Here is a 14,731-nt window from a genome sequence, read left to right as displayed (position 1 = left end):
CACTGCTTTGATTAAAAAAATATCCCTAAACTTTTCTCTGGGTTTCTTCAGGGTATATGTGTTTAGCTTTTTTTAATCCAAATTTCTCCTCTGCCTCCAAAAAAAAAACAGTATTATAACTAACATATGCCCTGAAGATCACTTGGGGAAGGTGTTTAAGATTAGGTAACCTTATGTGCCCACTGTTACCTAAACGTAAACAATCAAAGTGCTGTCCTCACAGTAATCAGATGGCAGAGTCATCAGTCACAACAGCAGATACTATTAGCCATTATTGCTTGTTACTTTAATGATATATACCATCCCTCTGCACTGTTTCATGACGCAAACATCCTACAATTACATCACAAACAGCATTTTGTTTCTAAAAGTTCCTGGGGGTATTCTGTGCTGGTGCAATTGTTTTACTTTGTAACAAACTGTGGCTGAAAATGTACCCCTGTGGCCAGCTCATACATACATACAGACTACACATCCATAAACAGCCATCTTAACAGACAGATACACTTCCTTATATCTCATTTCATGCCTAAAATTTAGATAATTTTTTAACTAAAGCACTCATGCTACATCACTCTAAAAATATTTTTGTACACCCATCTTCTGTGCTCCTTTCACCCAAAGCTCTTCATATAAATCCTCTACACATGGGAAGTTTACATTACCTAAGAGATCATGATATCAAAACTAACCACCTGAACCCTATGACTGATCATGTCTTGTTTAACTGACATTTGATTATTGGACACCAAAACATCTAAAATCTTGGGTGGCCACTGGTAAAACAGTGACACTCCCAAGGGCGCAAAACACACATGATAAAACTTTTATTTACAGGAGGACAAGCCCCTCTGCACCGCTGATGCAAATAAATGAGGTTCGGAACAGACCAATTTGTCCATGGACATTTTCAGTTGGGGCTACTTAGAGTAGTAAAAATTAGGAAGTTAGGGGAGGATAGGGTCAAATAGGAATGAGGGATGATTGGAAGGAAATGAGGTAAGAGTAGGGAGGGGCTTAAAGGGTTTTAGGCAAGTGTAACTGGAATAGGAGTCACATTTTTGGCGTGAGCTTGCTAGTATGAGTTTATGTCCAAGACGACCTGTAGGCACTGCTTGTGCAGGTAGGCCTCGGATTAACAATGGTTGGTATGGGGGATTACGTTACAGTAAATATAAGTAGCAGTTTTCAACCTCAGTTTTTTTTTCTCTCTTCTCTGTTGCTTGGTTGCAAAGTTAGTTGAGGGCACAAAAGAAAGGTTTTCAGCTAGATTGAGAAATCAATTTCCTCTTACATACAAGGAAGGGTTTCCTTTACAGACAGAGTACTTAAAGCATTGTATGCAAGTCCATAAGAGAAATAAGGTTATACTACGTATATTTGACAATGTGCTTAAGAGATCTAAAGTCTACATGAGGTATAGTTATTTAAGAATTATGTAAACTGAGACCCCCCCTCAAATGTTCTGTTTAGAGTTTGGGTCTGGTTGCTTTCAGCTGTTAGGTGCTCTTGTGGGCAATGAAGCTCGCAATGCATGTATGAGAGGCTTTGATTGTTAGGGGAGGGAGAGATGTAGAGTTGAATGCTAGACATGTGGCAGGCTTTTCACTGTTCAGATTTTCGCAGCTGGTCCAGTTGGTTGCTTCACAAGGTTCTCTTGCAGTTGTGGGTTAGTCAATACCTTTCAACATTACATATTCTCCCCACAATTCTGCTTTCAGGTTCGGTTCATAAACCAATGTTTTTTTTCCCGTGAAAGACCTAAGATCTTTAAAGAATGTCATTATTTCCAATCTCAAACTTTTGATTTGCAGTTTCATTCCCTTCGGTAGACTCGTGTCAAGGCAGTGAACTACCATCATCCTGCACAAGTTCAGTAAAGACATGGTGGTTGGGGGAGGGCACGCTTCTGACTTCTTCATAGGAGTGCCTACACTGGGTGGAGGGGATGGATGCAAGATTAGAAAAAAAAAACTTGTTGAAAGGCTGACTACTCCAGCATGCTTGCCGTGAGTATAATGGTACTTAACACTACCTCCCATAGGCAGCGTTAGTGGTTCAAGGCTGGTGGGAAAAAGTTTTTTTTTATCTAGGAATGATCGTTTGTTTCTTTTTCGTGGGTCTCAAGGTACCTGCATCTAGCGCTCACCACACTTGCACGGTGGTAGTGTTTGGCCATTATGGGTGATGGTGAGGGAAGTGCAGGCAGGAAGAGTGGAGAACCACAGGGAGGGGCTGCCGGGTAAGTGAAATACGAACATATAGTTGAAGCAAGTAAAAAGCTACATAAATTAAAACTTTGATGGACAAAGTGGGTGATTGTATTGCACCTCACCGAGTGGTTGGAAGGTTTTGCAGGCTTTAAGGGTGTGGGTTGTTTGTGTCCCCCACGTTGCATGGTTTTGATGCAGTTTAGAATAGGTTGGAAGCAGTGCGGTGTGGGCGCAGTGAAACTGAGGGCTTGGATTGTTTTACCACTTAGTCAGTCATTCCTTCTCTGTAACTTACAAAGTTTTCACTTGAGGTATGGCGGCAGTAATTACCGTTGGTAGTAGAGCCAATGAGTGAGATGCTTGGGAGTTGCAGTATGTTTTGAAAGCCTTTGAGTTTGCAGTATGTTTTGAAAGCCTTTGAGTTTGGGGATTGAGAGTTTTGTTAGTGTGTTTGCTTTGCTGATGGACAAAGTATGGTACAATGCATGTATTCAGTAATTAAAATTGTGTGGCTATGTAAGGATTAACGGTTTTATACCTATGCAGTTTTTTTTTTTTTCACTGAGTCAAGGGGCATTTCACTGGTGCTGTTATGTTCCTCGCTCTTTCCATCACTAATTTTCCTTATTTTCAATTCTTCCATTACTGCATTTGTTAAATAGGGAATACCTTCCTTTTGAGTCTTTCACACAATATTCATATCAGCAGTCGACCTATTGTGGCTTCACATCTTCTGAATCTCTTATCCCCAGTAGGAGCTTCATTTTCAAATTATTTTATTGCAAAGCAGGGAGTTGCAATAGCTGGACAATTATTTGCTATTCACGCTACTTGGTGTTAGAGGTTTTAAGTTGACCAAATTGATGGGGGGTAGGTGTTAGTTGGCATTGTTAACATCTTCACCTCCTATGCACAATGTACAAGGTTTGATCCTAATCTCTGGCCAATGCCGGCATGGAGTTGCATGTTTTCAGGATGAAACGTCATTTGTGTCTATTCTACTTGGTCTTGGCTGGGATTCAGTGGTGGTTTGGTGTTTTGTGGGTAGTCTGGAGCTACCATTTCTTGCACCAGTTGAAGGGGGGTTTGGACGCATGTGCAGTGGTGGAGAGGGACTGTTACGGCTGTTGGGGTTGGTGCATCAGGGTAATTTTGCCTCATATTTAGGTTCAGTTTGATAAAATTGTTGTTTTCTGGAAACTAATGGCACTTCCTCTATGACAGCAGTTAGCCATTAATGGCAGACATTTGACTTTAGACTTAACACCCTTCAAGCAATTCATGCTAATGTAAAACCTTCAATTTGGTAGCAGCTGAGACCCAGATGTGGTGTTGCGGTTGTGCTGACATTCGATCTGTAGCATACCTTCCAACTGTACAGATTTTCACAGAATGTCCAGAAGTTTGCCTCGTAATTTTGGTCTGTTTTGTAGTCACTGGATGTTGATGTGCATTTCTTTTAGGATTTTGTATCCTTCAGAAATAGAACTCCCTTTAGAAATAGGACTGTTGAGGTTGATATTGTGGTTTTGCCAGTGGTTTGGGTTTCTGGGGCTGGTGTTTACAGTCTGTATCTATTAATTTTAATCTCCCCCATTGTATCAGGCTTTGTCCATATGTTGCATTAGGCATACCTCTCAACTGTATGCATTTGGCAGAATGTTCAGATCTCCGCCTTATAGTATGTTCTCTTTTTCATAATATTAAGGTTTACTGTCAAATTAATGGTTTCATAGCATTAAGGTTTCCTGTCAAATTAATGGTGAATCATTAAGGATCCAAATTTTAAAATATTGACAGACATTTGAATTTCAGACTTCATTCCCATCAGAGAATTCAGGTTAAGGCAAACCCCGTCTATCAACTTTCTAAGTTAGGAGCTATATTTGGGAGTTTTTCTTTGTGTCTTTGTCCCAATCTTATCTATGGCTTTATTCATATTTGGTGCTAAGAGGTCCAAAGGTATGGCATTAAGAGGGTAAGAGGTATGGTAACCATTGTGGATGAGGGGGAAGAGCCTTGGTGGGCTATTCTTTTGGGGGTTCAATTAACTGTTAACATTTCATTGCCAAATGAGAAACATCAGGCATTGTAAAGGGGGAAGAATGGGGCATGAGATGAAACACAATTAGAGATGAAGGGATGTGAGTTCAGAGTGGATGGGCCTTCACCACCTAATTAGGCAAACAGAGGTGCTCTCGTATGCAGTAATAGTGGTTGTACAAGGAGCATAATCAATGATGCACTGAAGAGACCCAGGACAAGTAGCCAACACATAAGAACTTTCCATATATTGGCTTGTGGGCATGAAAAGATCATATAGTGAAAATCTATTCTGTAATGCACAGTTCATCTTTGTTATTCAGAAGTTAACTAATCTGCAATATAGTACAGGATTTAACGTTAAAAAAAATAAATTAAAAAGTGCTTCTCTACTCCATTTATGTACTTGATTAACAGTTGGTTATTCTCAGCAAGAAAGGTAACTTATCAGATGCAGCAGCTGTCACAAGTAATGTCGGTGTGGGGTGTGGGCTTGCCTTCTTTCCTACCCATATTTCTGTCAATAGTTTGGCTCAAAGTTGGCCGAGGCCCGAGATCCGGGCAGCTAGCAGACCATAGATGGTGAGAGATGATTGAATTGATATTGTGTTTGCTTTGTAGATGCAAGGCAATGGGTTTTGATCCCCACCTTCAATGTTGGTGGGGGCACAGAGCATGTATGGATGTAGGGTTCGAATTGGTGAGATTACGAAAATAATGGCTAAGATTGTAGGTTTAATATAACAGTGTTGCATTCCAGATGACTGCAGTATAAGCAGCTTTGGGATGAAGGGGATAAGATGGTGTTCTGTTGAAGATAGGGGGGTTGTAGTGGTGACACAATTGAAGAGGGTGCCCCAGTGGCACTTCAGTTTGGTTTCAGGACCTTGGGGATGTGTGTGCTGAGAACTTACAGTTGCAGGTGGGGAACAGCAGAGTGGAGATCAGTGAATGATTGGAAGGAAGTGGCTTTAAAGGTGCAGGTAGCGGTAGCTTTTTTCATCATCAGATTGGTGCATATAGGTGTCAACATTTACGTGCCTGGAGGAAGCTGTTAAAGGTAATTGATCCTGATGGTCTGGATTTTAGGTTGATGGAGTTGTGTGCAATAGGGAACACATATAATCTTATTTTGTTCATTAAGGTATGTTGGATTTGGCTTGGTTTGGATAGTCTGTTGGTAGCTGAAGAGGGTGTATGCTGGGGTTGGGTTAAGCAGGGTGGGGGATTTGGGAGGGGTCTGGGTTTCCACAGGTGGGATGAACACACATCATAGGCTTAGGCATCTACTAGGTTAATATTTTTAGGTTAAACGTGATTTTATTTATAGAATAGACCTTTTCAGGCAATGATTTGTTTGATTTTGCAGGGTTATCAGTTGTAGCGTTACTATGTGAGGTGGGAACAACTCTTATGGGAACTTTGTTATGACATATTACATTTCATTGGTGTTTTGTATTTGGTGGTGAGTGCATTTTATGCAGTTGATAAAAAAGATATGCTTTTGGGGTGCATAAGGTCATTAAGAAATTGGAATATGTGGGTGTGGAGTATTTACAGTCTTTTCCTTTACAGACAACACTGAGGTGGCAGATGGGGATGCGCTGAGTGGAGCTTTACTTGATGGGCTGAGGGAATGTGGTCTCGACAGGCAGCAGTGAAGGCTGAGGGATGTGTCAGCTGCTAGAGGGGTATGAAAGGAGGTTATGATTTTCCAGCATTGCAGCTGAATGTGGAGTTGTTTGTTTGTTTTTTTTCTTCCCTGCAGTCACAAGGTAATGCCTTGTTTGCTTGATCTTGTCGGAAAGTATCGGAATTGAATTTCACACTGTATTGTTAGCTGGGGTCTTCCTTGGAATGGGTCAGGTAGTGTTGTAGCCAGTAGGGGCTGGGGGTTAGTGGGTTGCATTGAGTAATTTGAATCGGGCTTGTGAGCTATGGGGTGTTTGGTGTAGGAGGATTTAGCTTATATTTATTGTAGTTTAGGGAAGACAGGGTCAGGTTAATATAATATATTCTGGATTGTATTGGCAGGTCGCTGACCTTGTTTGACTTGGTGGCATTGGGGCATTTTCAAGCTTCAGGGGGTACATTGTGGTTGGTTAGTTTGGCCTGGCTTGGTTTATGGTTGGTAATACATTTGGGTTGTCTTGTTAAAAGCCATGATGAGGGTTTAAGTCTTTTAATTTTTGTCATTGGAGTGATGGCAAGATTGCCATTAAATGAAATTTAAAAGAGATTTCATATCACTGTTAGAGTCATTGGTCAGTAAAATGGGGCTGCATTTGGATGGGAGATGATGCAATGGCCTTGGCATGCTTTCAAGTGGCAGTGGGCTAAGTGTTTGGTTGTTTAGTTGGATAACCGAGTAAGAGTATGCCAGGTCATGGGTTTATGGTTGCTATCTTAGCATAGTAAAGGTATCGGAGGTTTGTTTTCAGCTTTTGAAGTAACTTGCTATTTCGCTAGTTATGTGATAAGGTTTTAGGAGGGGATTACTTAGATCTAGCTTGGTTTAGACAGGGTGGGATACACCGAATGATGTATGGCCTAATGCCTTAATTGTGGTTACATTGTTGGAAGTTTTGAAAGAGGGGGAACAGCCTAGTCAGGCTGGTGGGCAAAGAAGAGGGGCACGCTTGCCCTCTTCTGTTCCCCCTGTGGTGGTGGTTGTTCATTTTAATAAGTTGGGAAAGGCAACTGAGCGGTTGCACTGCTTGATAAGTAAATAAGCAAGTGGAGGTAATCTGCTTATTTGGATGGAGATAATTCAATAAATGGTAACTGAAGTGAGTGGTACGTTGCTTCATAAGTAAGCGAGTGGAGGTATGGACACTGCTTACTGATAAGGATGAGCAGGGACGCTGTCCTATGTTAATGTTACATGGAAGGTACGCTGTCCTATGTTAATGTTACATGGATGTTATTTTCACCTATACCATGTTTGGTTGAAATTATGAATTTTGGTGAAATTTATGAATATTAGCTAACAATCATGTTTATGGAAGTTTAATAAAGATCATCAAATGTCATTCGATGTGATGTTTTTATCGAAGGGGACCTGGACAAAAGAAGGTTAACAGATGTGTAGTCCGTGACTAGCATGGAACTTGATGCCTTGTAGGACTTATTTAGAATCTATAACATCAAATATTAAGGGCTTTATGGAATGACTGTGCATCTTCAGACAAGGAAACACCAGTGAGACCTTTATTTTTCAGCTATGTTGTGAGTACAGTTTAAAATATCAATTATATGCAGAAAGGGAGTGCCCATTTCTATTTATGAAATTGCAATATTGAAGGGATGAGTATGCTGTGTTTTAAGGGCTTGTTTCAAGTTGTGCTGCTATCATTCTAACATGAGTTCTAATAGGATTTCACCTCTAAAGGAATGCTCAGTAGCAATTTTGGCAGACTGAGTGAGGGTGATTTTATCATCTCGATGTATAGTACATAGTAACAAATGCTTTGTCATGATTTATTGCATGCAGTATGAGCATACCTCTTAACTGTCTAGATTTCCACAGAATGTCAGGACTTTTGCCATATATTTTTGGGAAAGATTTGGTCCTAATCTGTGGGGTAAGCCATACTACCCAATCATGGACCAACTCCACCTTCTTGACCACCCCCATGATATGTATGCTGATGACAGAACAGCAAGAGGAATTGGAAAAGAAAACATTCTGGATATCAGAGGTTACTAGAGAGTGATGCAAATATATATATATACACACACACACACACACACACACACATATATATATATATATATATATAAAAAAATATATATAAATATATATATATATATATATATATATATATATATATATATATATATATATATATATAATAGATAATTAGTAGGTACTACTTATATATAGCTGGGCTGTAGTTATTATGGTCATCAAATATTTTTACAGGCATTATGTGCCATTTTATTAGCCTTATGTCACCTCAAGAAGAAAAGTCATTCAATTAAAATAAATTCTGCAATTCTAACATACCTTTCTCGAACCAGTGGTTTGGGCTCTGGACGGATTGCTGCCACTGAAGACCACAGCTGTCTTGCTGGTGGGGAGACTGAAAAATTCAAATCCAAAGAGCCTGTTTTCCTGTGCAATGGCTCCATCCCAACTGCCCCTTGCATTTCACTTTCTAATGGACATGATCCAGCTCTACCATGGTTGGAGAAAGACATAACTTCGGAGCAAACTGCCCCCATAATGGTTCCTTCTGCTGCTGTTGATTGTTGAGGTTCATGAGTTGGGGAGACAGAAGGGGGAGATCGAGACTTCTTCTTTGCAGATGCCCCTGACAAAAGCTTCAAAAGTCCACTTTTCTTCTCTTTCTGCAAGAAAATGGGATATGTACTTGAATGAAGGACACAGTTACAGACTGTCTAGGCAACAGACAGCAAACTTTTTTACATCAAGATAAGAATAACACAGTCTGAAAGTAAAGGTCAGTGCAAAGTGACAAATGAAACTGAGGACGGCGTAAGGTGTGAAATGAATGTTCTAGTTGGATTGCTTTAAAAAATGCTCAGTAGTAAAGGCATTTTTAAGAGTTCTATGTTGACAAGTCTGAAAAAAATAGCCATGCAAAAAGATAAACTGTCCAGATTGCCTTGTAATATATATGCACAGATATATATAACGCATGTATTTACGTATGTATGTGTATATTACAGGGCAATCTGGACAGTTTATTTTGTTTGGCTGGGTATGTTTTTTTTTGTCATCGTTAACTCTAGTTTTTGTCTCTGTCAAACCATATAATAAGAAGACTCTACTAGGTCTTAAAAAGATGCCCTTTTCTGATTTAAAATGCATTACTGCAGATTCTGCCAAATGTGTGAATTCTAGATACCAGTGGAGAAACAGTCTCAGATCTGGCATGCAGTTTTTTTTTGCCATAATTCTTATAAGCAAGAGTCAGGATAACATTTTCTTTATCACACAGGGAAAAGTTGGACTTTGAGTTCGCACCAGCTTTCATCATCAGACAGTGCACAGATTCAGAGATACTATCTTTCTACTGTTTGAACTGCAGCAGATTTTGCTTTTCCTTTTTTTCTTACTGGATGCAGTTCAGTAAGGTGCATAAGCGTTGCTAGAAGACACTGTGCTGAATGCATAATTAATTAGCAAAACACTGCAGTTCCTGTTGCCATTTAAAAAAGGGTACCCAGCTGCTCTGTCCTCAGGGCAGCCATTGAATTGTTCAACAAAAATATGCCTCAGAGTCAGAACAAAACTTTCTCAAAGTGTACAAACTCAGACAAGTCCCTCTTGCAGATGTGTTTACTCTTCCTTTGTTTTCTTCCTCCTTTCTAACCTCATTTTCCGTTTCTGCTACATACAGAAAGACTGCATTTGTTATTTCCAGGATCACTACAGCAAGAAGGCAGGGATACGTTTGTGTGCATTGCCTAAAGGCATTTTCTGATGGGCTTAAATGGTAGCAGTTATTTAGCTCACTTACATCGATACATGGAATGTGACAGGCGGCAGCATGGTGATCATATTATTTTAACCTTTTGAATAGATAAGGAGAAGGCAGGCTTCCAGTGGTTGCAGATGTGAAACTCTGGTTAGTGGGCTGCAGTCATGAGTGTTCTTTCCTTGCAACAGAGGTGCTACAAATACAGAAGACCTGTAAGACAAGGCAGGTCTAGGCCATTGAATAATAGGGGCTGTTCCCCTTTGTGATGAGGAACTTGCAGACAGTGCCACATAGATGTGCAATGCACCATTACATGCTGTCTGAAGGAAATTAATTTGGTCACATTTGGGCAACAACTATCTGAAAATGTATAAGCCCCCATTCAGTACACAATCCCAAAGACAAGCTGTAGTGGCGAAGGAGATAGCATTCCACTAGAGGAAGAGTGGAATTTTAGGTAAATCCCTCTTGCAGAACTGCCCTTCTGGTTGAATGTGTATAAAAACACAAAAGTGCAATAAAAAAGAGTGAGAGGCAAGTCAGATTCAGTATGCATGACTCTTAATCTGCAGTCATTATCACAAACATAGTTAGAAACATCCAAATTCCATACCCTAGCATTTTTTTTTGCATGCAACAGAAACAGTCTGCATAAACAATTAGCAGGTTCAGAAAATTAATATTGTCTGGTAGCAGAGATTCTGGCAGTTTCAAATTCATCACAAAGTTATCAACTGACAGTCACTGGATATGTGACATGCAAAGAGAAATCACATTAAATAAAACAAAACAAAACAAAATAAAAACACTGCCATTTATCAACTTACTTCGAAGAGTTTTTGCTAAAACTGTTACACATATAATGTAAAACCTCAAATATTGCTTTTGTAGTATAAACAACAAATGCATATTGAAAACTCTTACATTTCATAAAACACACTTGGTTCATAAGGAGAAAGATTAAAGCCTTACATCTGTACAACCTGTGAGTAAAAACATATCGGAAGCAAAGGTCCTGCTCGCTTTGTTTCTCCACATTTTGCAGTACTTGTTCCCCCATGTTATAGTACATGCCACAGAAATGTAGCATAAGTGCTCATGTAAACTGTCTGTATTGTTAACCTGTCAACTAGAGCTCATATTAAATATTTGTGTAAAAAAGTAACAATAATAAAAACTGGTCATGCAACATGCAATTTAACCTGCCAGTCTCATCACAGCAAAAACGTTGTTTCCCTCTGATCATCCATATTGACTTGAGAAATATTCAACATGAAAATAATCTCACAGCAGCAAACATACTTAAACTGTACAGTGTCAGGCAGCAAAATGTGAAATGTGAAAACCACAGAATGTGAAAAATGCTTTTGTGTGTTTATATGTATTTTATGGTTTACACTGAAAATGATGTGCATGTGTGTGTGTGTGTGTGTGTGTGTGTGTGTGTGTGTGTGTGTGCATGTTTATATATATATATATATATATATATATATATATATATATATATATATATATATATATATATATATGCCACCACACCTCACAATAGTTTTTATTTGTTAGATTGATCAAGATGGGATATTTTTATTAATTTTTATTACAAATTTTATTACAAAGACACAATAAAACAATGATAAGTTGTGCATAGTATTTACAAAACACTCAAAACAAATGTTAAGGAAACAAAACATAGAAAAAGCTTTACTATATCAAGTAAGTACCCTTGAACTGGGAATACTATATTCCATTTACTGCTATCAACAGCTAATTTTTATTTGCAGTGAAACTGCTGTTACCTCCTTTCTTTAGCATCACAAGTAGCTGAAATTTTGCATTAGATAGACACTATTATTTCACAATATCTCACAAACACTCATGTATATATACAAACAAATAAACACATGAGCATACATATAGACATAAATGCGTGTGTGGCACACACACACACACACACACACACACACACACACACACACACACACACACACACACACACACACACACACAATCTCTCTCTCTCTCTCTCTCTCTCTCACTGTCCTTGAATATCACCATTTGGAGTAAATGATCTTTATCTACTTGTATTAATCTTTCCTTCTATAGTATGTCTATTGTAGTTTAAGCATGCCAGAATATTAAAATAATCATCCAGTCCTTCCAATAACTATATATTTTCTTATTTCAGGTGACTAGGAGCCACTGCAGTCACATGGCCCTGTGGTCACGTGGGTTTCCTCCCACATTCCAAAGACAAGCAATAGGTGGATTGGACACTCCAAATTGGCCGTAGGTGAGAGTGTGTGCACAAGTGAGTGGTGCGAATGAACTACTGTGGCAGGCCTAGCCACCTGGCAGTGTAAACCTTAGCTCGAGATGATTGTCACTGTGGAAGTGACACCCCTGGCCCATGTGCAAAATGGGAATCTCCTGACTTTCCTTCCCAGAATCTTACTAATCCAACCATTGCTCTCCATACTTACTATTCAAATATTCGGTGAAATTCCTTTGTTCTACCTGTCTGATCAAGTTTGTAAATGGTACTGACAGCTTTACAGATAAGCCCATTAAGCATTCTACTGCTGATGTCATTTAACATTTGTCATCTGACAAGGACATATTTGAGGATGTAGACTTCACATTAATACAACAAATACACAAATTCTTAATAAAAATGTTTTGTCTTTCTGTGTCCAAGTTCTACAAAAACAGTTTGATACCAATGCAGTGCATTGTTGGACTTAGTACTGTATATAATTTAGCAGAATCTCCCACCTGTTATACAGTCATCTTTAACACCTCTGCAGAATCCTTCAGCAGGTCATTTTCATCAAAATTCACAGCCATATGTGAGGTAGTCTTTTCCCTTGCATGTACGTTTTAGAAGAGCTTAATCTGTTCTGTCATGTCTCACTTCTGACCCTGTCTCTGCTCAGTTGTTTCCCTCCAGTGTTGTTTATGCTGAAAGGAGAAACACTGAGAGCTAACTCATCAGACAGCAAAGTTTTCCATTTTCCCAACTGTTATGTACTCTCAGAGTTGGCATATGGAAGTTTCATGGAGAGTGGGGTGGACTGCCTTCTGTTTAGAGAGTACAGGGGCTTCAGCCCAGATTAAAGCTTGTTTTATTGTTTTTTTTTCTGATAGTTGGTGCTGCCAATTAAATGATACAGCTTTTGTGATTTAACTTTGGCCCTTTGATTCTTTGTAATACTTATAGTGAGCCTCTCTTTCTCCCATTCGCACCATATATAATTTCTCTTCAATACGTGTTCCCACCTGAGGCATTATGTCCCACCTTCCTCTTTTCTTCTTCTTCCTTTTGTAAACCTCCTTTTCTTTCTGGTCTCTCAGTACTACCTTTTGTATGCTGCTCCTTCTCCTCACTATCCTCTTTAGGCCCCTTCCTTTTTTAAATGTTCTCTGCTTCCTTCTTCTTCTTCTTCTTCTGCTTGTCTATCCTGCTTTTTCATTACCTCACTTTACTCTCAGTCTTCACAATCTCTCTTTCTCCCTCTATCATCCTGGTTCATATCTTCAAGTTTCTCTGTTTTCAGTTGTCATTTTTACCTCTGTTGTATCCATTCTGCTGCTACATTACCCTTTCTTCTAAACCATTTTCTTATCACTCATCTTTCTCCAAAGAAACTATTACTTCACCAATTCCCATGACTATTTTATGATTCTCTCCACTCAGAGTGGGTGATTTTTCATTCTTCTTTCTGCCATAATTCTCTTAAATTACTCAATTTCTTAATCCTCCTCGGTCAGCCTTCTACAGTTTCTGTACAACTTTTAGATTCTCAAGTTTCTATGCCAGATCCCATCCTCATGCACCACTAACCAACAGACTTTAGCTAAGGAACTTTTTCTTTTTGACTTAACCCCTCCACAAGATACTCTAGCCTAGCACATTTGCCCCTGCCATGATATCATATCACTTTTTCTCTTTGTTCCCCCAACATGCAAGGATAAAGGTATAAATGAATCCAAATTTTGTGGAAACTCCCAAAAATGGAAAAACAGATAATTCAGAACATTATTGCGTCTCCCAAAAAATATTTCTCAACAGACATAAAGAAGTAAATTAAAATCCTAAGTATATGTCAAAATCATAAAGCTGAAATCATACAGTTACAGAGTGTTTCATAGCAGAGCTCTTTCATGCAAACATAGGCAGCTTAACTGGTGTAGACTCTACTTACTTTGACTTTTTGAAGTGCAAGAACTGTCTCCTGAACCTAGCAAACTCATTTGAAAAGGTTACAGAGGTATGGACTGTAGTCACTCTATGCATGCTGTTTATTTTGATATAACCAGTTCTTTTGACACTATCCACCAAGCTGGTATTATTGAAAAGTTAAGTCAAACTTAATGTTAACCCCTGCATTGTCCACTGAATTGCAAACTGTCTATCCAATGAGTCCAAAGTAATGAAAGGTGCTGGTATTCTCTCGCTAAAAGCAAATCTGTTATTTGTGGAGTACTACTGGGATCAGTGTAGGGCCATCTCCTGTTTAGTATTTGTTTCCAGATATCCATGCCAATGACTCTGACGAGTAGTTGTCCAGGTTTGCTGATGTCTGCAAGTTGGGCACTGTTATCCTTTCATCCACTAACACAAAATTGCTTTGCTCCAAAAAAGGTTGAAATGTGCACATACCTGGTGCACTGAAAACAGTCTCATGCTAAATACAAAAAAATGCAGCATAGTAGTGTTCATAAAAAAACCTGTTCCCACCGCAAGTCTAATAATTGGTACTCTTCTTAAAACAGATATGATCGTAAGAGACCTAGGCACTTATGTGAGCAACTCCCAATCATGCAGTCATCATGTTTCTGCCATAGTCATCAAATCATTTTATCTGGCACAAGTAATTTCCAAGGGAATTCCTTCAAGATCTACACATGCAAATTTACTGCTGTACTTCCCTTATCCGACCCATCATTGAATACAAAGATCCATTTGGTATGTACAAATCCAAGCATATTACTCAGTTGGAAAGGCCCACTGATTTTTAACCAAAA

The 14,731-nt window shown here is 39.0% G+C and overlaps 1 protein-coding gene across 1 annotated transcript in view; it reads right to left on the bottom strand.

Moving 5' to 3' along the window:
* LOC122802353 (E3 ubiquitin-protein ligase SH3RF3-like) overlaps positions 1–14,731 on the bottom strand; it is a 2,381,113-nt gene that overhangs the window by 111,536 nt on the left and 2,254,846 nt on the right. Inside the window, exon 12 of the mRNA XM_044071989.1 lies at positions 8,266–8,609. Coding sequence (XP_043927924.1) covers positions 8,266–8,609 — 344 coding nt within the window. The remainder of the gene's footprint in view (positions 1–8,265; positions 8,610–14,731) is intronic.

Source organism: Protopterus annectens, chromosome 5.part0 (assembly GCF_019279795.1).
Source record: "Protopterus annectens isolate FY-2018-M chromosome 5.part0, PAN1.0, whole genome shotgun sequence".
Lineage (NCBI taxonomy): Eukaryota > Metazoa > Chordata > Ceratodontiformes > Protopteridae > Protopterus > Protopterus annectens.
This window is presented reverse-complemented; position numbering and strand designations above follow the sequence as displayed.